The sequence below is a fragment of the Lathyrus oleraceus genome, chromosome 7, assembly GCF_024323335.1.
Source record: "Lathyrus oleraceus cultivar Zhongwan6 chromosome 7, CAAS_Psat_ZW6_1.0, whole genome shotgun sequence".
Lineage (NCBI taxonomy): Eukaryota > Viridiplantae > Streptophyta > Magnoliopsida > Fabales > Fabaceae > Lathyrus > Lathyrus oleraceus.
The window spans coordinates 467,535,418-467,562,054 of NC_066585.1; the positions used below are offsets into that span (position 1 = coordinate 467,535,418).

The window sequence follows — 26,637 nt, forward strand, 5'->3', positions numbered from 1 at the left end:
ATTGAGTTGTATATTTCTCATTTTCTATACATCAGGCCATTTACGACCGGAATAGAAAGCATGTATAATTTGGCTCAGAAATGCATCCAATTGAAACCACCGACTGGTACCCATAGGTTGGCTGGACTTATGATTGGAATTCTTGCAGAAAATACAGAGGTGGTTTTAGCAGAAATTTCCAGAGAATTTGGTCCTTGGATGGTCCTCACATCCACATTCTTCTGTCACCCATCTACAAGAATCAAAGCCCTTATGCCGAACGTCGTCGTATCTTGAGCAGCAAAGACAGCTGCAATACCACCTCGAACATCGCTCTAGTGAACCTGTTCCTAACTGGTTTGATCAGTTTTTTTTATGATAGTGAAACTACTGGTGATGAAAAGAGATGGTCATCACATCCACATTCCTCTATTTCACACACAGAAGAACCAAGGCCCTTGTATAGAACGTCTTCTTATCCTGACAAGAGACGAGAACTTCCTCGTTTTTCGAGCGAACCAGTTTTGGCGCCAAAATCTTCATTCACTTCTTATCCTCTCCCTGGTGGTAGGTCTCAACAATCTTCTTCAAATCACAGTACAGAACCAATTGGCCAACCAAGCAGGGTTATATCCAGGAGATCGTTCCAACCTCCTAAGTAATATGTTGCAGCAACAATTACAGCTTCATATTGGATCAGTTTCTCCTCATTTGATGAATCAATTACACCAACAGCATAGACTGCATCATCCTGTTCAGCGATCTGCAGGCTACTTGTCAGGATTCCAGTCCCATTTATTTAACCCCCACCTTTCCTCTAGCTCATCCGTCAGTAGCAAGTATGATCATAGACCAAAATCAACTCAAAATGCTAAGCACAGTCATCGTTTATCCCATCAGGGTTCTAATGCCAGTAGCCAGAAGAGTGAGAGCAGTTCATTACAGTTTCGCTCCAAGTATATGACAAGTGATGAAATTGAGAGTATTCTTAGATTGCAGCTTGCTGTCACTCATAGTAATGATCCATACATAGATGACTATTACCACCAAGGTCGTCTTGCAAAAAAAACCTTCTGTGGCAAAGTTAAAACATCCATTTTGCCCAACCCAAATAAAGGAACTTCCTTCACGAACACGTTCTAGTAATGATCCACGTGCAATGTCATTCCACATTGAAAAGTTATGGTAACAACAGTTCCTGCCTTTCAAGCTGAAGAACTAAATTTGAAATTAATCATCTAACAACCATGTTGGTTGTGTTTTCCCTTGTGTCTTCACTTCCAAGTAACTCAGCCATTGAACCTCAACCAAATCAACAGAGTTTTCTAAAAAAAATTCACTGCAGTAAAAAGTGGAGAATTACTCAAAGCAGTAAAATTCAAAATCCAGAAATTCCCAAATGGGAATTAAAACAAAAACAGAGAGGAATGCTCAGATGCTCAGATTACCTGTCTCAAATCCATACATCAAAGGGGTCAATCCAGTTTCTGAACATCAAAAGTGTCTTGCAGAGTTACTCTTCTGGATTACCAAAGGCACCTTTGAAACCCTAATTCACAGAAATATAAAAGGAGAGAAATCAGTAAGAGAAGGGGGGATTTTTCAAAAAGAGCACAACAGAAACTGAGAGGCAAAAAATCAAAAGAGAAAAAAACCCTAATTTCTAAAGGTTGGAGGAGCGGCCACTGTTCACAGAAAAGCTAGAGGCGGAAATCTGAGGAAGGAAAAAGACCTAGAACCGTTTACCTGGAGGCCGGCGTCTATACGTTCTTCACCGCCACCACCACCACGACACTTTGTAAGTATTTCTCTTTCTTTCTTTTTTTATCTTTCTCATGTGCTTGCTGTTGAAAATATTGTGAGAGTTGAGAGTGATTGAGAGGGGTTTGTTGAGAGCGAGAGAGGGATTCGTGTGAGAGATGGAAAGATGCGAGTGAGATGCTGAAGGTTTGAGCTCGAGTGAGGGAGACGAGCTTCTGTTTCCATTTTCTTTTTCTTTTTAATTATTTCTTTTATTTTTTAGTTTATTTCATTTTTAACACAAAAATCAGAAAAAAAGTATATGTTCTTATTTTCTTTTATTATTATTATTTATTTTTTGTTTAGCTTAATTTGTTTTTTAACAGAGATATTAAAAAGAAAACATAAGAATGTTTATTTTGTTTTTATTTTGTTATAAATCTGTTAGCCCAGTTCATATATTTATGATAGCATTTCAATAGCAGATAGTATTGAGTGGCCTAGTGGAGAGAGTTTAGTTGCATAATATTAGGTGGAGAGGGTTCGATACTCATGTGAAGTTTTTTTGCTTTTTATTTGATGTTATCTTCCTTTAGTTTTTTTTTATTATTCTTTTAGTATTTTGTTAATATCTTTTTTTTATGTTTATTATAATTTCATTTGTTAATAATGCATAGTTATTGCATTTGAATTTAGTTCAAAAAACCATTTTTTCAAACTATAAAAGCCATACTTTCTCGATTTAATATCGAGCCCCTTTTTTTTTTCTACACCCTTGTAAGTCAATTGCTTTTTAAGCATCGCCGTCGACCTCACATAGCTTACTCTTGGGCTTTCTTACAATGAGCCGGTTCCTTTGCACTTACACTCATACATTGTTTAATGCTTCATTATTTCATTCTTCGATCGTTTGATTCGATTATATACTTGTTTATATCTTAATTGTTTGATTAACTGTGGCCTACTTGTATGGTGTATGAGGCATGTATTTATATTGTTTGATTGCCATGACAACCCCCATTCATAACAAATGTATCCCTCTCCCATGAAATGTATAATATTCTTTCATTCTTTATTCATCTGTTAATACAAGAACTAAAATGAACATTCGATAACCATTTCAAAACAAGATCAAAACCTCGATCCAACGTCGAGTAATCATTTTTCAAAACCTAACAGAACCAGCACGTATTCATCCACCCTTTTGTAAGTCGATTGCTTTATGCATCGCCATCAACCTTTTAAGTCGATTGCTTTATGCATCGCCATCACCCTTGTAAGTCAATTGCTTTTTAAGCATCGCCGTCGACCTCACATAGCTTACTCTTGGGCTTTCTTACAATGAGCCGGTTCCTTTGCACTTACACTCATACATTGTTTAATGCTTCATTATTTCATTCTTCGATCGTTTGATTCGATTATATACTTGTTTATATCTTAATTGTTTGATTAACTGTGGCCTACTTGTATGGTGTATGAGGCATGTATTTATATTGTTTGATTGCCATGACAACCCCCATTCATAACAAATGTATCCCTCTCCCATGAAATGTATAATATTCTTTCATTCTTTATTCATCTGTTAATACAAGAACTAAAATGAACATTCGATAACCATTTCAAAACAAGATCAAAACCTCGATCCAACGTCGAGTAATCATTTTTCAAAACCTAACAGAACCAGCACGTATTCATCCACCCTTTTGTAAGTCGATTGCTTTATGCATCGCCATCAACCTTTTAAGTCGATTGCTTTATGCATCGCCATCAACCTTGTAAGTCGATTGCTTCATGCATCGCCATCTACCTTTATCCCTGACACTTCTCCTTGCTCCATTCGTCGATTCTCGATCCGATTAGGTAGCACCCATTAGGTAGAACCCTTTGTATGATAACATAGGTAGGATTCCCATATCCTTTTGCATGCTAACATTAGGTAGATATCCCCATTTGTAAATCCTAAACACTTAAGTACACATTGCATGACAACTCTAGGGCAGAGCTTCCCCATTTCTTCTAGACCTTTTCGAGCGTCCCCGATCTTGTGGCATGTAGTCCGTTCTATTGCAAAGAGGTAACTGCCTAAGACTCGATTCAGCGAGCTGCGACACCTACTGCTAGGATGTGAATACATTGCCCACTCTCTTTTGACACAACTGGTGTCCTCCTTTTCTAAGTCCATGTTCAGATGGCAACCCCCTATGTAGGGGAACTACATCGCCCTGATCCTTGTTCCAGACGAGGTATGTAGGCAGGTGGTCGTGCGAGACCACTCCGGGCACCTTTTTTCCTTTTTTGTGTGTGTTTGTTTGACAATTGCTAGGCTCGAGTTCCCGACTCCTTGGCAATCTGTTGTTTGTTGTTCTTGTTGTGTGCTTGGAAGTTGATGTAAGTCCATCGAGTGGCATTCGGGTTCCAGTGTGGGTTTGTTGGGTTCGGATGCTGATGTAAGTCCAGTGATTGGCAGTCGGGCTCCATGTTTGCCCTTTTGTGTGTGTTTTGGTTCGGATGCTGATGTAAGTCCAGTGATTGGCAGTCGGGCTCTATGTTTGCCACCTTTTTGTGTGTAGGTGCCATGTTCAGATGGCAATCCCTATGTAGCCGAACTACGGCAACTCTGATTCTCATGTTCAGATGAGATACGTAGGCACAAGATGCGATGTCTTGCCGAGTTTGACTAGCGACTAACAACTAATCCTTGTTTGCTTTCGCCCTTGTTGCGATCATTTCTCTCTCCCTCGTTGCGATCGAGACTTTCCTTTTCTCTTGCCCTAGTTGCAATCGAGACCCTTATTTCCCGTAGTTAGCTGAACTACGTTTTTGCTCTGATTCTCATTCCAGATGAGATACGTAGGCATAAGACGCGATGTCTTAGCGAGCACACATCTCTTTCACCCATAGGTAGCCGAGCTACGAAGACTCTGATTCTCATATTCAGATGAGATACGTATGCAGTGGATGCGACATCCGTGCGAGTCATTTTCTTTGACCCATTTCTTTTAGTAAATAGTACATTAGATAAACATACACCCTTTAGACAAGAACAAACAAGAGTGGATCCCGTAGAGTACTACGGATGCGTAGGGGTGCTAATACCTTCCCTTCGCATAATCGACTCCCGAACCCAAGATTTGGTTGCGAGACCTTGTCTTTTCCTTTCCTCTCTTCAGGTTTACTTTGAGCGTTTCCTTTCCCTCCTTTGGGATAAATAACGCACGGTGGCGACTCTTCTGTCATTTCTTTTCTCGCCGGTTGTTTTTTTCGCACACTGTATTTTTCAGGCTGCGACAGCTGGCGACTCTGCTGGGGATCCGGTTTCCCTAAGCGAGTCCCTCCTAGCTTTTGTAGGTTTCTTGTTTGTTGGGTGTTTATTCTTTTGTACAGTTATTTATTTTCAGCATTTACCTGCTTTACCTTATTGCATTCATGTACATATGTTAGTTGTATCTGCTGCTGTTTATCTGTTTATTGGGGTGGGGTGTTCTATGAGAGGTAAGCCCATTACCCAGGCTTGAGTGTACACACAGACTTTAGAGTGGATGTTCATGAGGCTTGCGTGGCATGTTGCTACGTTAAGTCGTTCGTGAAGAACCACACCCAGACGAGGTTTCTCTTGGATATATTATGTCCTACGGATGTTCCGTAACGACATGATGTTCCTCTAGAAATTGTCGACTCTGGTGACCATTTTCCGAGAACTCAGTCGAGGCCTCTCCTCCGAGACGTGATTATGTTAGCTCTGGTGGGCGCATTCTCGCTGATCAATCCGAGGACCCCGAGACTGGGAACTTGCTTTAGGATGTCCTGTTGAGGGGAGTCAGCAGAGGTTTTTATCCCGTAATAATGCCAAACCTTCAGTGGTAAACGTATTATTCTCGACTGAAGGGCTGAAGCTGACAAACTTCTGTTCTTAGAACCTACCAGTGAGGGGCGGGCTAAATTCAGGAAACCTTAACCTCCAACCAACCCGGTTTTCTGGAGCAGAGTTTTGGTCTTGTATTATATTCCTCAGTGGGTTTCTCTTCAGACAGTGCAACCCGACAGATGTTCAAGCGGATACAGCAATCTTGGTTTCCATGTCACTGCATTGCATCACATCATTTTGCATTCATATCATTTAACACATGTTTATCCATTTCTAGGGGGTTTACATCTTCTTCTTGATTCCGGTCGGGGTTTTTCTGGTTCTCTTAAGATGGATGTTGGCAGAAAGAGACTCGTCGCCTACAGGTTTCCAGTGGTTTATTTGGAGCCTATTCAACAACTGATGAAGTCAATGGATCACGATTCTCTAGAAGGATTCCGGAAAGATTACGGTTTGATTCTAAGCTTCGTCACGGTTCTCTCCAAAGATCAACACGATGCTCTCTTCACACTGCTGCAGTTCTATGACCCTCCATTGAGGTGCTTCACATTCCTGGATTATGTTTTGGTCCCTACTTTGGAGGAGATTGCCAGTTTTCTTAGAGTTCCCATCAAGTCACAGTTGTTATTCTACAGCTCGGAGTGTCTGCCCGATCTCAGCATGGTTGCTTCAGCCACATATTTGAGGGAATCAGTCTTGAAGGCTAATATGAGTCAGAAGGGAGAAGTTAATGGTTTTCATCTGAGTTTCTTACTGGGAGAAGCAAAGAAGAAACTGGAAGATGGTGACCAGAGGGGTTTCAATGCTGTGCTGGCTCTTTGTGTGTATGGGATTGTCCTGTTCCCTAATGTTGCAAAATTTGTGGACATAGATGCAATACGCCTCTTCGTGTTGGGAAATCCAGTGCCGACCTTGTTGGGAGATTTCTTTCATTCGGTGCATCACAGGAATGAGAATAGAAAAGGAGGATTGTTGAATTGCTGTGCGCCTTTGTTTTATAAGTGGTTCAGTTCTCACCTACCCAAATCAGGAGCGTTCGTTGATGTCGAGGACTCATTGAGTTGGTCGAAGAGATTGATGGGGTTGAGGGCTGAAGATATTGCTTGGTGGTCTGACAGGAGTTTGCTTCGGGCAGATATTATTCACAGTTGTGGGAATTTCCCAAATGTACCGTTGATAGGAAGAAGAGGAGGAATCAACTATAATCCTTCTCTAGCAGTTAGACAGTTTGGATATGCTTTAAGAACTCCGCCTTTGGAAAAGGATGTGGAAGAATCTCTGTTTTTCCATTCTTCGCCTGATTTGACCGTATCCCGTAAGGCAGCTGAGGCCTGGCTCAAAGTGATCAAGAGAGGAAGAACTGTGCTTGGAAAAGGAGATTGTAGGACTTATCCTCAGTATGAAGAGTGGCTTCAAGGAAGAGTTGAAGAGTTTGGTCTGCCGTTTCCTATTGAAGAACCTTTGTATCCACCGACTCCTGCGCAGTCAACAGTAGTGAGCCGAGAGGAGTATGACAAATTGAAGAAAGCCATGGAGGAGCTTCAAATTGAAAACTCGGAGTTAAGTGTGAAATTGCAAGACTATATGCATCAATTCCATGAGGCAGAATATCAGAAGGGGGAAGCCGTCAGATTGCAAGGGGAAGCAGAAAGGAAATTAGCTGTGGAGGTGGACTTCTTCAGGAAGACAGACAAGGCCTTGGGATCATCCAGTTCTGAGTTGAAGCGAGTCAAGCAACAATTAATGGATGCTCATGGTAAATTAGCTGGGTGGCAAGAGCGATGGGAAGCATTTTCAACTTCTCGGAAGGCAAAGGAGGAGGAGATGGTGACTGAACTGACTGGTCAGATGGAGAAATTGAAGGCTTTGTTGAAAGAGAAGAACCATGAGCTTCTGTGCGCTCGTTCTACCAATGGTTACATCACCGATCAACTCAATGAGGCTCGAGGACAGATTGAAGAACTTAAGGTGTTGGCAGGTTTGAAGAAATCCAGACTTGAAGAGGTGTTCGGAGAGGATGATGGGAATTACTACAGAGAGCACATCAACGAGATGGATGGAGTCATTCACAAGAGGAATCTACTTATCCGGCGTTTGACAGAATCTCCAGATCATCCCGACACGATAGCATTACTGGCTGAAGTGAGGAGCAGTCCTTATGGTTTGTACACAGGAGGCTGAGTCCTGATTCTTGTTCCCCCCTTTACTTTTGCTTTATTGCTGTGTAATGATGATCCACAGGCTTGTTGTGGAAATCCTCTTTTGATGTACTATCGGCTAAGGCCATTCTCTTTGATTTTATCTATATGAAGACCTTCTCTCTATTGCATCTTGATCTCCGAAGTTTATCTATGGCTCGATTTTCTCGTGAGATTGGAATCAAGGGGGTAGAATACCTTTTTGAAGTGATAAACATGTCATTGCATTAACATTTCATTTTTGCATATTCTTGCATAACAGGTGTCGCCGCGGTGTTCTCATATTATTTGGTGTTCCATCAGCAGGATAGCCGATTCAGGAGTTCACCGGTACGGTACCCGCAGAAACCAACAAAGAGCAATGGAGAATCTACAAGCAGAGCTCGCAGAGATGAGGGTCCGCATGAACCAGTTCATGGACGTGGTCCAGGGAGTAGCGCAGGGACAACAAGAGATTAGACAAATGATACAAAGAAATCCCGCAACTACTCAACCAGAGGTCGTGACTGATCCTCCAAATGCAGAGGTTAATGGACCGGGGCCTATCCCGATCCCACACAACAATCCTGATCAACAACCCATCCACGATGATCAAGATGATCAGTTCTTGCTGCCGGAAGACTTTGGCATGGGCCATGGCATGGATCCCATGTTCAGGAGATTAGAGGAGAGGCTGAAGGCGGTAGAAGGACAAAACCCCCTGGGGGTAGATGTTTCTGACTTGGGATTGGTCCCAGGCGTGAGGGTCCCACCAAAGTTCAAAGTCCCAATCTTTGACAAGTACAATGGTAGCTCTTGCCCGAAGACCCACGTGCAAGCCTACTTCCGGAAGATGGTTGCGTACTCTGATGACGAGAAGCTACTCATGTATTTCTTCCAGGACAGCCTAGCTGGGGCATCCCTGGAATGGTACATGAGATTGGATAGGGCCCATATCCGTTGCTGGAGGGATTTGGCGGAGGCTTTTGTGAAGCAATACCAGTATAATGCAGACATGGCCCCAGACAGAACTCAACTCCAGAACCTGTCTCTTAAAAGCAATGAGTGCTTCAGGGAATACGCTCAACGCTGGAGGGAGACAACTTCCCGTGTTCAACCTCCCATGTTGGAAAAGGAGATGGCCAACATGTTCATGAATACGTTGCCTGGACCTTACCTTGAGCGTCTGGTGGGGTGCAATGCCTCTAACTTTGCTGATGTGGTCTCTACGGGAGAGAGGGTAGAGAATTACCTGAAGACCTACAAGAGCTACAATGGAGGTGGATCTTCATCAGGAGTAAAGAAGCCATTTATGGGAGGACAGAAGCAGAGGGAAGGGGGTGTGAATTCTGCATCTTCATATCAAAACAGGAGGAATAATTTTCAAAACTATCGTCAGCAACCGTATGTTGCGGCTGTGACCATTCCGGCTGCAGCACCACTACAACAACAGCAACCACAACATCAACAGAATCAATACCGACCACCGCAACCACAACGTCAACCGGCTCAGTATCAACAACAACAACAACCAGGTAACAGACCCACCTATCAACAGAGGCAGAGGATGATGGATCGGCGTTTCGACACTCTTCCAATGTCGTGCGCTCAACTGCTTGCCAATCTTCAACAGCTACAACTGGTGCAGCTACGCACTCTGGCCCCTCCTGTTGGTAGACTTCCGGTGGGTTACGATGCCAACGCTAGGTGTAGCTTCCACTCTGGGGCACCTGGCCACAATATTGAGAACTGCAAAGCTTTTAAGCACGTAGTTCAGGACCTTATTGATTCAAAGGCTATCAGCCTTGCACCGGCTCCTAATGTTGTCAACAATCCCATGCCACAGCATGGTGGTGCGAACGTTAATATGCTGGAAGAAGAAGCCAAGTCTGTTAAGGATGTGTTGAAGTTGAAGACCCCGTTGTGGGAAATTAAGGAATGCTTGCTGAAGGCCGATGTTTTCCCCGGTTGTGGGAAAGATTGTTTGGATTGCGCTACGCAGGGGAAGGGTTACTTGAAACTGCAACAGGGTATCCAGGTTTTGCTTGACAATGGTACCCTCCAAGTTGAAGACTCGTCTGTCAAAGAATTTGCTGAAGGGTTAGTTGAAGAGGTATTTGAAGACGTTGTTGAAGAATTCACAGATGGTGTTCCTGCTGATTGTGTATTTCCCATTGATGTATTTAATTTTCCAAATGTTGTTGATGATATACCAAACAATGTGCCTGATTTTGATGTAACTGAACTTAATTCCGGTATTCCGGATGTTTTTGTTTCAATGAATGAGGTTCCCGAGTATGACTTTGATGTCGCTACTATCACCATCTTTTACCCGACTAATCAGATCAGTGTGCCAGAAGCACAAACAGTGCCACCAGTGCGACCGGCCGCCATGACAATCACAACCCCTGGTCCTTTACCTTTCACAAGTGAAAGGGCCATTCCATGGCATTATGGGGGGAGTGTATACACACACGATCATGGGGTGGAACGACCTTTGAAGGTAGAAGAGGGTCGAAAGTCTGAACTCGAAGTTGAAGGTCCCGCAGTGGATAATGTTGGTGGAATCGGGCGATTCACCAGGAGTGGCAGACTGTTCTCACCACCGGTTACCCAAGATGATAATGTTGATGCTGCGGCGAAAGCCAAGGGCAAGCAAGTTGTAAATGAGGGTACCTCTGCACCCCAAGCCGGCTCTGAGCCCACTTTTGCGAAGGATGTGGACGAGCTTCTGAGAATCATAAAGAAAAGCGATTACAAGGTAGTCGATCAGTTGATTCAGACGCCGTCTAAGATATCCATTCTCTCACTCCTGTTGTGTTCAGAGGCACACAGGGAGGCACTTCTGAAGGTCCTTAATGCTGCATATGTGCCTCAGGAGATCTCAGTAAACCAACTAGAAGGGATCATTGCAAATGTTCATGCGAGCAATGGGCTGGGCTTTACTGATTCTGACTTAACACCAGCTGGACGCAACCATAACAAGGCTTTGCATATCTCAATGGAATGCAAAGACACCGTGTTATCTCATGTTCTGGTGGATACAGGTTCCTCTCTCAATGTGCTACCCAAGAGAGCCCTGTCAAGGTTGGAAGTAGAAGGTTTGATCTTGAAACCTTCCGATCTCATGGTGAGAGCCTTCGATGGTTCTAAGAGGTCGGTGTTTGGAGAGGTAGAATTGCCAATTCAGATTGGATCACAAACCTTCAACACCGTTTTCTATGTGATGGATATCAGTCCCTCGTATAGTTGCCTGCTGGGTCGTCCTTGGATTCACAATGCTGGGGCAGTCTCTTCAACACTGCATCAGAAAATTAAATTCCCGGTCAACGGACGAATTATCACTGTCTGTGGTGAGGAGGACATCCTGGTCAGTAACCTGGCTACATTCAAGTACGTAGAGGTAGAAGGTGAAATTCATGAGACTCTCTGTCAGGCCTTCGAGTCAATTCAGATCAAGGATGCAGCTCCGGTAGAAGAGGTTAGAGCAGGCGCCCCTATCTCATCTTTCAAGCAGGCGCAAGCCTTGGTGGATTCAGGTGTTGCTCCCGGTTGGGGACGTCTGTTGGAGTTACCAATGAAAGACGACAAGTTCGGGATTGGGTATCAACCAGCGCTAACTTCTACAACTTCAGCACTTCAGACTCGTCAGGGGCCGATTACTTTCTCCAGTGCTGGCGTCATCCAATATGGCCAGATCTCTGCGATCAACGATGAAGATGGGGATAGTGATTGCGACATCGACAACTGGGTGCGTCCGAGGATCCCGGGTGAAGTCATCAACAATTGGTCTTCCGAGGAAATTGTCCAAGTCACTCTTCTAGAGGAGTAATTTTTCTTTGTTTATTCATGCATGTCCAAGTCTTACGTTCCGCCCAGGGCGTAATGACTCATTGTAGGGCTCATCTATGTGACACTTGCATTGATTATCATAAATGAAGGACGTCTTTTTGCATTCAAAATCTTGTTCACTGTTTTTCTATTTTTACAGTTTTCAAAATTTCAAAAAAAAATGGCAATGTTTTGTTTAGTTTTCACTCACTAGCACATACCATCACTCATGCAGATGCACATCACCGGATCCTATTGATAACAGTTCTGCTATGGCTCGCTTCGACTTCGAAAATCCAATCTTCCAAGCTGAAGAAGAGGGTGATGAAGACTGCGAACTCCCTGAAGAACTTGTCAGGCTGTTAAAACAGGAGGAAAGGGTTATTCAACCGCATTAAGAGTCTACTGAAGTGATTAATCTTGGCACCGAGGACGTCAAGAAAGAAATCAAGATAGGGGCTGCTTTGGAAGATGATGTGAAGAAGGGGTTGATTGAACTGTTGCAAGAGTATGTCGACGTTTTCGCTTGGTCTTATCAGGATATGCCAGGGCTTGACACAGACATTGTGGTACACCGCTTGCCTCTCAAAGAAGGTTGTCCTCCGGTCAAGCAGAAGCTCAGAAGAACAAGACCAGAGATGGCTGTCAAGATAAAGGAAGAAGTGCAGAAACAGTTGGATGCAGGGTTCCTAGCGGTTACCAATTATCCGCCATGGGTCGCAAATATTGTTCCAGTACCTAAGAAGGATGGAAAGGTACGGATGTGTGTCGACTACCGGGATCTGAACAGAGCTAGCCCTAAAGATGATTTCCCATTACCTCACATCGACGTTTTGGTGGATAACACAGCTCAGTTCTCGGTATTCTCCTTCATGGATGGCTTTTCTGGTTATAACCAAATCAAGATGGCACCAGAAGACATGGAGAAGACAACTTTCATAACCCCATGGGGCACCTTCTGCTACAAGGTGATGCCGTTTGGTCTGAAAAATGCTGGGGCAACATATCAACGAGCAATGGTGACTCTGTTCCATGATATGATTCATCATGAAATCGAGGTTTATGTGGACGATATGATTGCCAAATCTCAGACAGAAGAAGAACATCTAGTGAATCTGCAGAAGCTGTTCGAGCGTTTAAGGAAATTCAAGCTGAGGCTTAATCCGAACAAGTGCACTTTCGGGGTGAGATCTGGAAAGCTATTGGGTTTTATTGTTAGTGGAAAAGGGATTGAGGTGGATCCTGACAAAGTGAAAGCGATACAGGAAATGCCTGAGCCAAGAACAGAGAAACAAGTCCGTGGTTTCTTAGGGAGGTTGAACTACATTGCAAGGTTCATCTCTCACCTAACAGCCACGTGTGAGCCAATTTTCAAATTGCTGAGGAAAGATCAGGCTATCAGGTGGAACGACGATTGTCAAAGGGCTTTTGAAAAGATAAAAGAGTATTTGCAGAATCCTCCTATCCTTATGCCTCCAGTCCCAGCGAGACCGCTGATTATGTACTTGACAGTACTTGACAATTCTATGGGTTGTGTTCTCGGTCAACACGACGAGACAGGTAGAAAAGAGCATGCCATCTACTACCTGAGTAAAAAATTCACAGACTGCGAGTCGAGATACTCAATGCTTGAAAAGACATGTTGTGCACTTGCATGGGCTGCTAAGCGATTGAGACAATACATGCTGACTCACACAACTTTACTGATCTCCAAAATGGATCCAGTCAAGTATATATTCGAGAAGCCAGCTCTCACCGGAAGAGTTGCTCGTTGGCAAATGGTACTGACAGAGTACGACATCCAGTATACATCCCAGAAAGCCATCAAAGGGAGTATTCTGTCAGACTATCTTGCTCAACAACCGATTGAAGATTACGAGCCGATGAAGTTTGATTTTCCAGATGAAGATATCATGTTCCTCAAAATGAAAGACTGTGAAGAGCCAGTTGTTGGGGAGGGACCTGATCCAGATGAAAAGTGGACTTTAACGTTTGATGGGGCCGTCAATGCCAGAGGAAGTGGAATTGGTGCTGTCATTACAACTCCGAAAGGTGCCCACATGCCTTTCACCGCTCGTCTGACTTTCGAGTGCACCAATAATGAAGCTGAGTACGAGGCCTGTATCTTGGGTATTGAGCAAGCCATTGATTTGAGAATCAAGACTCTGGACATCTTCGGAGATTCAGCTCTGGTGATTAATCAAGTGAATGGTGATTGGAATACTCTCCAGCCCACTCTGGTCCCCTACAGAGATTACACGAGAAGACTGTTGACTTTCTTCACAACAGTAAAGCTGTATCATATACCTCGTGATGAGAACCAGATGGCAGATGCTCTTGCTACTTTATCCTCCATGATTAAGGTGGTTCGGTGGAACCATGCTCCTAGGATTGATGTTATGCGCCTTGACAGGGCCGCGTATGTGTTTGCTGCTGAACTGGTAGTTGATGATAAGCCCTGGTATCACGACATCAAATGCTTTCTGAAGAATCAAGAGTACCCTGCAGGGGCATCCAACAATGACAGAAAGACTTTGAGAAGATTGGCAGGCAGTTTCTTCTTGAACAAAGACGATGTGCTGTATAAGAGGAACTTCGACATGGTTTTGCTCAGATGCGTGGACAGACACGAGGCGGACATGTTAATGCAGGAAGTTCATGAAGGTTCCTTCGGTACTCATGCCGGCGGACATGCAATGGCTAAGAAGTTGTTGAGAGCGGGTTATTATTGGATGACCATGGAATCAGATTGTTTCAAGTATGCTCGGAAGTGCCATAAATGCCAGATTTATGCTGATAAGGTGCATGTACCGCCGAATCCTCTGAATGTAATGTCTTCGCCGTGGCCGTTTGCAATGTGGGGCATTGACATGATTGGAAAGATTAAGCCGACTGCTTCCAATGGGCATCGCTTCATCCTTGTCGCCATCGACTATTTCACCAAGTGGGTCGAAGCAGCATCATTCGCGAATGTCACCAGACATGTGGTTGCCCGCTTCATCAAGAAGGAAATCATTTGTCGCTATGGGATTCCCGAAAGAATCATTACTGATAATGGTTCCAATCTCAATAACAAAATGATGAAGGAGTTGTGCCAGAACTTCAACATTCAGCATCACAATTCTTCCCCTTACCGCCCTAAGATGAACGGTGCTGTTGAAGCGGCAAACAAGAACATAAAGAAGATTGTGCAGAAGATGGTCGTTACGTACAGAGACTGGCATGAGATGCTACCCTTCGCCTTGCATGGGTACCGTACTTCAGTACGTACATCGACCGGGGCAACCCCTTACTCCCTGGTGTATGGTATGGAAGCGGTCCTACCTGTTGAAGTGGAGATTCCTTCTCTAAGAGTCCTGTTGGATGTCAAGTTAGATGAAGCTGAATGGATTCGGACAAGGTTCAATGAGTTGAGTCTTATCGAAGAGAAGCGAATGGCAGCCATTTGTCATGGGCAGTTGTATCAGAGTCGGATGAAGAGAGCCTTTGACCAGAAAGTGCGTCCTCGATGTTTCCAAGTTGGAGATTTAGTGTTGAAAAGGATCCTTCCTCCTCAGACAGATCACAGGGGCAAGTGGACTCCTAACTATGAGGGACCGTATATCGTCACCAAGGTTTTCGATGGTGGGGCTTTAATGCTTGCAACGATGGATGGTGAAGACTTCACTTCCCCGGTAAACTCAGACGCAGTTAAAAAATACTTCGCATGAAATAAACCCGCTGGACGGTAAAAAGAACAGTCCAGGTAAAAAATGGGCATCCCGACGAACCAAGAAAAGAAAAAAGGTTCGGGCAAAAATTAGGGATTTAAAAATGAAAAGATAGTACACCCGGTAAGTTGAAAACCTGAAAAGGCAACTTAGGCAAAAATGGGTATCCCGGTGGATTGAAAACCCGAAAAGGGCGATCCAGGCAAAAGTTAGGGATTAAGCGAATGACTGCGTTCTGAGTTAGTTCTGAATCTCATCTCATGTCGATGACTGGAAACTTTCAAAAGGAAGAAAACAATCTAATCACCTTTTCAGAAGGCTGATCATCTGGAAGATCTTGAAGACGAGCGGGTCATAGCAGAATTGGAACCCAATAGAAATCCATTTCACATTGCCATTAGATTAATTTCTGTTTTTTTATCTTCTGAGCGATTACCTCTTTCCAGGGATTGCTGCCTGATGTAAACGCCTATTCAGAGGCCATTCAATCAATAAAATCATGTTATTCAGTACATCTCTGTGTTCATTTTCATTTTACTGTTTTGTTTGCAAAAATGACGTCCGAATTTTTGATAAACATTGCATCATGAAACATAAGAGCTTTACAGGTACATGCTCAATGAACATTTAAAATTGCTGTAAAGGTACACTCGGGGCATTTCCTTAAGATTCCCAGCAGGTTCTCACTACTGTACCCCCCAAGCGTTTGTTTCAGACTATACACTCCCTAGTAGAGTTAACAGTGCCAGACTGTATATCCCCAGCGAAGTTGACAGTACCAGACTGTAGCTTCCAGCAGAAGCAGCTGTTCCTCAGAGTTCGATGCCAGATCGATGTTTTCAATCCCAGATCGATGATCTCTTTCCTGGAAGCATAATCTCGGTACCGTATCGGTGTTTGCCTCCCCCTGCTGAGTCATCTCCCGTAGATTATGGTTGCCAGAACCATTATTGATCCCCCAACAACAGTTTTACAGCGCCGTTCTCTCCCCAGTCAGAGCCTCGGTATCTCGCCATTACTAGAACACCGCGCGGCCGGTCATCTCCCCACATAGTTCATTATGCTGTGCATCTCCAACAGTAGTGGCAGGGTCCGGAAGATTATAATCATTTCCCCAACGGGATTCCTTGCTTCAGCTTGGCATTTTCCCCAGCATTTCGCATCCCTGCATGTAGAATCATATTGCATTGCATCCTCCCAAATCGCGTAGCATTTCCGTTTTCACGGAGCATTACGCCATCGTAAAATTCAAACATACGCATGCAAGCATAAAACATTCTCGGTATTCCAAGTGACAAGCCAGAAGTTTGTTTCCAGCGCTCAGACTAAAGTTTGTTCATGACTTATTATCCCCAAGCGGATCGGGTTTGGAGAAAATCATCCCCAGTAGAGATAAGAATGGGTTGCCTCCCCTAGTAGGGCAATCTCCAAGCAGTTCGGGTTCGATGGAGTGCATCCCCAGCAAGGTTTGTCTTTCCCCAGCAGGATGGAAGTTGACATGGTTATAGGATCCTCAGCACAGTTCCTGGAGTTCCCCGGTGTTGTCTCTGGAGGAGACGTGTGTTTATGCATTCATCATTTAGATAAGCATAGCATATTGCATCGTTAGTGCATAGCATTTCCATGATCATGGGGCATTGTATAAAACAAGAAAAAAACTCATGCATCAACATTGCAAACATATCCATTAGCCCTAGGCCGTGGCGACCAGCCGAGATTGTTTTGTTGGAAAGAGTTTAGCATCGCGCCATTGGATCGGCTTCAGAATTGGGTTCATCAGCATGGTTGAGAGGTTGGTGCTTTCCCAACAGGTGGCTCCTTAGTTGAGTGGGTATCCCCAGCAGTGTTACTCCTCGAAGTTGGCAGCATCTTGCAAAGCTTGGGTCCATTCCCTTAGCAGAATTGGGTGTGTCTGATCTCTCCATGTAGAGTCTACCCCTTAAGCAGAAAGTGTCTACCATTTCCTTCTGCGCTCCCCACTGAGTTATATCCTCGTGGATGGCGGTTGCTTCCGTTCCCTCCCTAATGGGATGGGTTTTCCCTATTGAGTTCTTTCCTCATTAGGATGAGTCTTGATTCAGTTTGCCTTTTTGGATCGATCCTAAATTGGCTTCTTGTTCGCTGTCTCTTGTACTTCTCTGGGGCATAAATGAATGGTTGCTCACTAATCGGCACTCATTCATCTCATCCTCAGCGGAACTTTTGGCTTCTACCAACGAATTGGTAGTTGTAAGTCCTATCTTTGTGGTTTTCTACCTACTAACTGGTAGCTGTAAAATCCCACTTTCATCCCCTTGGTGGAGTTAACCCTGTGTGCTCATCCTATCGATGACTGGTTACTTTTCTGTGGTTTTCTGCCTACAAACCGGTAGATGTAATCCCCTCTTTGTGGTATTGATAGTCTTGTCCCCTTTGGATACTTGCCTTGATCAAGCAGTATCATCCCCAGTGGGTCTTCCCCTTTCTTTTGGGTATTTGCTCCAAGTCAGCAACTTTATCCTCTTTTGATTGGTCATCTTTGGCACGCGTGCCGGCTCACGTATCATTGTTGTGTTATCTTCGCCGATGCCGATGGACATGAAGAATTTTCCGGTATCCAGACCGAAGTGGCATTCAGGCCAATCTCCGATTTTCAGATCGAAGAAGTTCTCAACAATCAGGACGAAGAACTTATGGTATTCAGACCAGTTTTCCGGTATTCAGACCGAGGCGGTATCCAGACCGAAATGGCATTCAGGCCAATCTCCGATTTTCAGATCGAAGAAGTTCTCAACAATCAGGACGAAGAACTTATGGTATTCAGACCAGTTTTCCGGTATTCAGACCGAGGCGGTATTCAGACCGAAGTGGCATTCAGGCCAATTTTCCGGTATCCAGACCGAAGTGGCATTCAGGCCAATCTCCGATTTTCAGATCGAAGAAGTTCTCAACAATCAGGACGAAGAACTTATGGTATTCAGACCAGTTTTCCGGTATTCAGACCGAGGCGGTATTCAGACCGAAGTGGCATTCAGGCCAATTTTCCGGTATCCAGACCGAAGTGGCATTCAGGCCAATCTCCGATTTTCAGGTCGAAGAAGTTCCCGACGATCAGGTCGATGTACTTATGGCATTCAGGCCAATTTTCTGGTGTTCAGACAGAGGCGGTGTCCAGACCGAAGTGGCATTCAGGCCAGAGTTCCCGGTATTCAGACCGAAGTGGCATTCAGGCCAGTCTTTCCCGATTTTCAGATCAAAGAAGTTCTCAACAGTCAGGACGAAGAACTTGTGGTGTTCAGACCAGTTTTCCCGGTATCCAGACCGAAGTGGCGTCCAGGCCAGTTCCCGGTATCCAGACCGAAGTGGCATTCAGGCCAGTTTTCCCGGTATCCAGACCGAAGTGGCGTCCAGGCCAGTTCCCGGTATCCAGACCGAATTGGCATTCAAGCCAGTTTCCGATTTCCAGATCGAAGTGGTGTTCAGACCAGTTTTCCCGGTATCCAGACCGAAGTGGCGTCCAGGCCAGTTCCCGGTATCCAGACCGAATTGGCATTCAAGCCAGTTTCCGATTTCCAGATCGAAGTGGAGTTCAGACCAGATTTCCGGTGATCAGACCAACATTGATACTCTCATATTCCGATGCTATGTGCGGCGTCCAGGCCATGGGTATTCCTGTGTTACCATTTATTTTGGTATCCAGGTCAACTTTCTGTTTCGGTACTCAGGCCGATTTTCACCGTACCAGACGGATTCTTCTTTTGAGATTGCTTCTTTGACGATGCTGACAGGTATTGTTTCATGGGGATTCAGGATCAAAATCCGGGTCTTCTTAGTATTTAACCATCTCCCACTATGATCATATGAAGAACATCCTGCTTCATATTCTCTAGTTGAAGACGCTTGAATAGGGGCAACTGTCATACCCCGATTTTGGTCCTGAATTTTTTATGTTTGTTTAGCGTGCTTGGCCTAACCTTACTTTGGTTTTTACATGAGGATTGGTCTTGGTCCAAAGTCATGGTGTTTGTTCATGTGCATTATCAGTCATGTTCTTTTCAAAGTCAAACATTCAAGTCATAAGGCAAAACAAGTTGGAAACCGACTTCAAACCATTTGTTAATCCATTTCAATCTATTTCATCCATGTTTAAACCAGTACATGTGATTCCATACAAGAAAAATAAAAAAAATCGACACTTTTGACCAATTGTTGACTTTGGTCAACAATTGACTTTTTGGTCAACTTTGACCAAAGTCAACCCAAATCCATTAAACCCTAAATTCACCCATAATTTTCCATTGAATATCCATTTACTTGTTCATTTACCTATTCCATTCTAATTCAACCATTAAACCAAGTCAAATTACACATTCAAACCATAAAACATACATAAAGCCATTACAACCATGCAATCATACGTTCAGCCCATGGCCATTTTGATGTACCAATGCAGGTCAACCAATATTCATAACAAGGATTAATTGCTTCTGTTGTATCCTAACAGTATAGGGATTCACCAAGACTCAACAAGCAACAAATGTTGCAAACACATAAGCCAACTCCAACGGCAAATGCAATCCAAACACAAACCAAGCATCCAAGGAAACGGCAACGCAGCCATGCCGTATAGAGTCGACGCAGTTCAGAACAACATATTCGAAGAGTCGTAGCAGCAGTGAACTCCAGCACGAGCTTCTGAATCCAAACTGCAACAAACCATTCTGCAGCGGCTCAACCGTCGACGCGGACAACGGCATTAACCCTCGACGTTCCATCTGCAGTGAGCTGAGATATTAAACCGACATCAATCAACCAAAACCGAATAACCGACATAAGTCAGTGGAGCTGGCGGCAACAGGCTCTTGGCAGTGGGAATGCATAGGTCCTCCGCCACTTCTAAGATGTACAATAGGAGAAGAAAAGTCGCGGTGCAACCTCACCTTCATCATCATAACTGATGGTTTCGCAAGGACCTGCAGCAATAACATCCAACAATCCATCATTAAATCACAAACAACAATATCTTGCCTATGAAGTAGCGCAAACTAGCCAACATGTTTGAAAGCTGCCTGGGAATTGATGGAAGTATTTTATGTGGACAAGCAATCTCAAGCATGGCTGCCTGAAAGGCTTGTTGATTGGTTAGCTGACTATGATAGCCTCTTTACCAGTACACAGGAAACAATTCATGGCAAGCTTGTGGATTTTCAGAATGATCTTGTCAACATACAGGTGATTGAAGATGATCCTAGATATTGGGAAGTGATGTCATCTGCATTGTCAGTTGGTTGGCTAGATATAGTGGTGAAAATGCTGCGGTTACACGGGTCTTACCAATTAGATCAGCTCAGCTACCGTGAGTTAGAAAATGGACTGGTGGAGGCAGTCGCTGTTCTTATTTCCAAAATGCCTCGATTACGTCATGAATCAGCTGTTGGAAATTTAGGAGATTGTTTTAAATCCAAACCCGACTTTATCAAAGCCTGGGAAAAATGGAGGTCACAAATTACTAAACTGGACTGCAGTCCATTCTGGATTCAGTGTGATAATCAACAAACTCGTGAGGGCTTAAGAAACTTGCTACAAGTTATGCTGGGTAATACTGAGAGTCTCTGTACAACTTCATGTTACTGGATTGAGTTGTATATTTCTCATTTTCTATACATCAGGCCATTTACGACCGGAATAGAAAGCATGTATAATTTGGCTCAGAAATGCATCCAATTGAAACCACCGACTGGTACCCATAGGTTGGCTGGACTTATGATTGGAATTCTTGCAGAAAATACAGAGGTGGTTTTAGCAGAAATTTCCAGAGAATTTGGTCCTTGGATGGTCCTCACATCCACATTCTTCTGTCACCCATCTACAAGAATCAAAGCCCTTATGCCGAACGTCGTCGTATCTTGAGCAGCAAAGACAGCTGCAATACCACCTCGAACATCGCTCTAGTGAACCTGTTCCTAACTGGTTTGATCAGTTTTTTTTATGATAGTGAAACTACTGGTGATGAAAAGAGATGGTCATCACATCCACATTCCTCTATTTCACACACAGAAGAACCAAGGCCCTTGTATAGAACGTCTTCTTATCCTGACAAGAGACGAGAACTTCCTCGTTTTTCGAGCGAACCAGTTTTGGCGCCAAAATCTTCATTCACTTCTTATCCTCTCCCTGGTGGTAGGTCTCAACAATCTTCTTCAAATCACAGTACAGAACCAATTGGCCAACCAAGCAGGGTTATATCCAGGAGATCGTTCCAACCTCCTAAGTAATATGTTGCAGCAACAATTACAGCTTCATATTGGATCAGTTTCTCCTCATTTGATGAATCAATTACACCAACAGCATAGACTGCATCATCCTGTTCAGCGATCTGCAGGCTACTTGTCAGGATTCCAGTCCCATTTATTTAACCCCCACCTTTCCTCTAGCTCATCCGTCAGTAGCAAGTATGATCATAGACCAAAATCAACTCAAAATGCTAAGCACAGTCATCGTTTATCCCATCAGGGTTCTAATGCCAGTAGCCAGAAGAGTGAGAGCAGTTCATTACAGTTTCGCTCCAAGTATATGACAAGTGATGAAATTGAGAGTATTCTTAGATTGCAGCTTGCTGTCACTCATAGTAATGATCCATACATAGATGACTATTACCACCAAGGTCGTCTTGCAAAAAAAACCTTCTGTGGCAAAGTTAAAACATCCATTTTGCCCAACCCAAATAAAGGAACTTCCTTCACGAACACGTTCTAGTAATGATCCACGTGCAATGTCATTCCACATTGAAAAGTTATGGTAACAACAGTTCCTGCCTTTCAAGCTGAAGAACTAAATTTGAAATTAATCATCTAACAACCATGTTGGTTGTGTTTTCCCTTGTGTCTTCACTTCCAAGTAACTCAGCCATTGAACCTCAACCAAATCAACAGAGTTTTCTAAAAAAAATTCACTGCAGTAAAAAGTGGAGAATTACTCAAAGCAGTAAAATTCAAAATCCAGAAATTCCCAAATGGGAATTAAAACAAAAACAGAGAGGAATGCTCAGATGCTCAGATTACCTGTCTCAAATCCATACATCAAAGGGGTCAATCCAGTTTCTGAACATCAAAAGTGTCTTGCAGAGTTACTCTTCTGGATTACCAAAGGCACCTTTGAAACCCTAATTCACAGAAATATAAAAGGAGAGAAATCAGTAAGAGAAGGGGGGATTTTTCAAAAAGAGCACAACAGAAACTGAGAGGCAAAAAATCAAAAGAGAAAAAAACCCTAATTTCTAAAGGTTGGAGGAGCGGCCACTGTTCACAGAAAAGCTAGAGGCGGAAATCTGAGGAAGGAAAAAGACCTAGAACCGTTTACCTGGAGGCCGGCGTCTATACGTTCTTCACCGCCACCACCACCACGACACTTTGTAAGTATTTCTCTTTCTTTCTTTTTTTATCTTTCTCATGTGCTTGCTGTTGAAAATATTGTGAGAGTTGAGAGTGATTGAGAGGGGTTTGTTGAGAGCGAGAGAGGGATTCGTGTGAGAGATGGAAAGATGCGAGTGAGATGCTGAAGGTTTGAGCTCGAGTGAGGGAGACGAGCTTCTGTTTCCATTTTCTTTTTCTTTTTAATTATTTCTTTTATTTTTTAGTTTATTTCATTTTTAACACAAAAATCAGAAAAAAAGTATATGTTCTTATTTTCTTTTATTATTATTATTTATTTTTTGTTTAGCTTAATTTGTTTTTTAACAGAGATATTAAAAAGAAAACATAAGAATGTTTATTTTGTTTTTATTTTGTTATAAATCTGTTAGCCCAGTTCATATATTTATGATAGCATTTCAATAGCAGATAGTATAGAGTGGCCTAGTGGAGAGAGTTTAGTTGCATAATATTAGGTGGAGAGGGTTCGATACTCATGTGAAGTTTTTTTGCTTTTTATTTGATGTTATCTTCCTTTAGTTTTTTTATTATTATTCTTTTAGTATTTTGTTAATATCTTTTTTTTATGTTTATTATAATTTCATTTGTTAATAATGCATAGTTATTGCATTTGAATTTAGTTCAAAAAACCATTTTTTCAAACTATAAAAGCCATACTTTCTCGATTTAATATCGAGCCCCTTTTTTTTTTTCTACACCCTTGTAAGTCAATTGCTTTTTAAGCATCGCCGTCGACCTCACATAGCTTACTCTTGGGCTTTCTTACAATGAGCCGGTTCCTTTGCACTTACACTCATACATTGTTTAATGCTTCATTATTTCATTCTTCGATCGTTTGATTCGATTATATACTTGTTTATATCTTAATTGTTTGATTAACTGTGGCCTACTTGTATGGTGTATGAGGCATGTATTTATATTGTTTGATTGCCATGACAACCCCCATTCATAACAAATGTATCCCTCTCCCATGAAATGTATAATATTCTTTCATTCTTTATTCATCTGTTAATACAAGAACTAAAATGAACATTCGATAACCATTTCAAAACAAGATCAAAACCTCGATCCAACGTCGAGTAATCATTTTTCAAAACCTAACAGAACCAGCACATATTCATCCACCCTTTTGTAAGTCGATTGCTTTATGCATCGCCATCAACCTTTTAAGTCGATTGCTTTATGCATCGCCATCACCCTTGTAAGTCAATTGCTTTTTAAGCATCGCCGTCGACCTCACATAGCTTACTCTTGGGCTTTCTTACAATGAGCCGGTTCCTTTGCACTTACACTCATACATTGTTTAATGCTTCATTATTTCATTCTTCGATCGTTTGATTCGATTATATACTTGTTTATATCTTAATTGTTTGATTAACTGTGGCCTACTTGTATGGTGTATGAGGCATGTATTTATATTGTTTGATTGCCATGACAACCCCCATTCATAACAAATGTATCCCTCTCCCATGAAATGTATAATATTCTTTCATTCTTTATTCATCTGTTAATACAAGAACTAAAATGAACATTCGATAACCATTTCAAAACAAGATCAAAACCTCGATCCAACGTCGAGTAATCATTTTTCAAAACCTAACAGAACCAGCACGTATTCATCCACCCTTTTGTAAGTCGATTGCTTTATGCATCGCCATCAACCTTTTAAGTCGATTGCTTTATGCATCGCCATCAACCTTGTAAGTCGATTGCTTCATGCATCGCCATCTACCTTTATCCCTGACACTTCTCCTTGCTCCATTCGTCGATTCTCGATCCGATTAGGTAGCACCCATTAGGTAGAACCCTTTGTATGATAACATAGGTAGGATTCCCATATCCTTTTGCATGCTAACATTAGGTAGATATCCCCATTTGTAAATCCTAAACACTTAAGTACACATTGCATGACAACTCTAGGGCAGAGCTTCCCCATTTCTTCTAGACCTTTTCGAGCGTCCCCGATCTTGTGGCATGTAGTCCGTTCTATTGCAAAGAGGTAACTGCCTAAGACTCGATTCAGCGAGCTGCGACACCTACTGCTAGGATGTGAATACATTGCCCACTCTCTTTTGACACAACTGGTGTCCTCCTTTTCTAAGTCCATGTTCAGATGGCAACCCCCTATGTAGGGGAACTACATCGCCCTGATCCTTGTTCCAGACGAGGTATGTAGGCAGGTGGTCGTGCGAGACCACTCCGGGCACCTTTTTTCCTTTTTTGTGTGTGTTTGTTTGACAATTGCTAGGCTCGAGTTCCCGACTCCTTGGCAATCTGTTGTTTGTTGTTCTTGTTGTGTGCTTGGAAGTTGATGTAAGTCCATCGAGTGGCATTCGGGTTCCAGTGTGGGTTTGTTGGGTTCGGATGCTGATGTAAGTCCAGTGATTGGCAGTCGGGCTCCATGTTTGCCCTTTTGTGTGTGTTTTGGTTCGGATGCTGATGTAAGTCCAGTGATTGGCAGTCGGGCTCTATGTTTGCCACCTTTTTGTGTGTAGGTGCCATGTTCAGATGGCAATCCCTATGTAGCCGAACTACGGCAACTCTGATTCTCATGTTCAGATGAGATACGTAGGCACAAGATGCGATGTCTTGCCGAGTTTGACTAGCGACTAACAACTAATCCTTGTTTGCTTTCGCCCTTGTTGCGATCATTTCTCTCTCCCTCGTTGCGATCGAGACTTTCCTTTTCTCTTGCCCTAGTTGCAATCGAGACCCTTATTTCCCGTAGTTAGCTGAACTACGTTTTTGCTCTGATTCTCATTCCAGATGAGATACGTAGGCATAAGACGCGATGTCTTAGCGAGCACACATCTCTTTCACCCATAGGTAGCCGAGCTACGAAGACTCTGATTCTCATATTCAGATGAGATACGTATGCAGTGGATGCGACATCCGTGCGAGTCATTTTCTTTGACCCATTTCTTTTAGTAAATAGTACATTAGATAAACATACACCCTTTAGACAAGAACAAACAAGAGTGGATCCCGTAGAGTACTACGGATGCGTAGGGGTGCTAATACCTTCCCTTCGCATAATCGACTCCCGAACCCAAGATTTGGTTGCGAGACCTTGTCTTTTCCTTTCCTCTCTTCAGGTTTACTTTGAGCGTTTCCTTTCCCTCCTTTGGGATAAATAACGCACGGTGGCGACTCTTCTGTCATTTCTTTTCTCGCCGGTTGTTTTTTTCGCACACTGTATTTTTCAGGCTGCGACAATATCACCATAATTCAACTCTATGAATTATCCACCAATGGTACATATACACATTCATAACAATATATCATTTGCAAATATAGGCTAATTATCAAATACACACGCTTCATTTTCATTTCAAACTGAATACAACCTTTAAAGTCTCAATTTTTCATTTTTCAACAGTGTTAACCGGTTAACGCTTTCAGGTAACCGGTTAACGCGAAACAGAATGCACTTCGTGGCAGATATTTTTTCAACAGTGTTAACCGGTTAACGATTTTGGTTAACCGGTTAACGCAAAACAGAATGGACTTTCTGCGCAGATTTTAACAAGTAACCGGTTAATGCTTTTGGTTAACCGGTTAACACAAAACAGAAAGCAGTTTCTGGGTAGGTTTTTAACAAGTAACCAATTAACGCTTTTGGTTAACCGGTTAACACCAAAACAGAATGCAGAATTTTCTGCATTTTTCATCGTTGGAGGCCTTTCGGACCTTCGGTTTCGATTCCGTAAAAAGTCAAATGCTCAAAAAATTATAACTCATACAATACTCTAAGTATATAAAGTTAATTTGCAGTTTTAACACAATTAAATAACCACAAATCAAGAATACTCATCAAAACCTAACGATTCCAAAAACCATGAAATTTAGGGATTTCAACGTAAACATATTTCTACCTATTGACCCAATCATACTAACCCATAATAATAAGGATTCTCCCCCTTACC

At 42.9% G+C, this 26,637-nt stretch overlaps 1 protein-coding gene across 1 annotated transcript; it reads left to right on the forward strand.

The window, feature by feature from the left end:
* The first annotated feature begins 642 nt into the window (after positions 1 to 642).
* On the forward strand, positions 643 to 21,191 carry LOC127104383 (nuclear pore complex protein NUP85-like). The gene is made up of 2 exons (XM_051041568.1): positions 643 to 1,062; positions 20,331 to 21,191. The coding sequence occupies exons 1-2, from the start codon at positions 643 to 645 to the stop codon at positions 21,189 to 21,191; spliced, it is 1,281 nt and encodes a 426-aa protein (XP_050897525.1).
* The last annotated feature ends 5,446 nt before the right edge of the window (positions 21,192 to 26,637 follow it).

What these genes read in the sequence shown, in the direction of transcription:
- LOC127104383 (XM_051041568.1), top strand. Translation starts at nt 643, where the DNA reads ATGTTGCAGCAACAATTACAGCTTCATATTGGATCAGTTTCTCCTCAT. An exon ending in AAAAAACCTTCTGTGGCAAA is followed by an intron (nt 1,063 to 20,330) that starts GTTAAAACATCC and finishes AGCGCAAACTAG; the next exon opens with CCAACATGTTTGAAAGCTGC.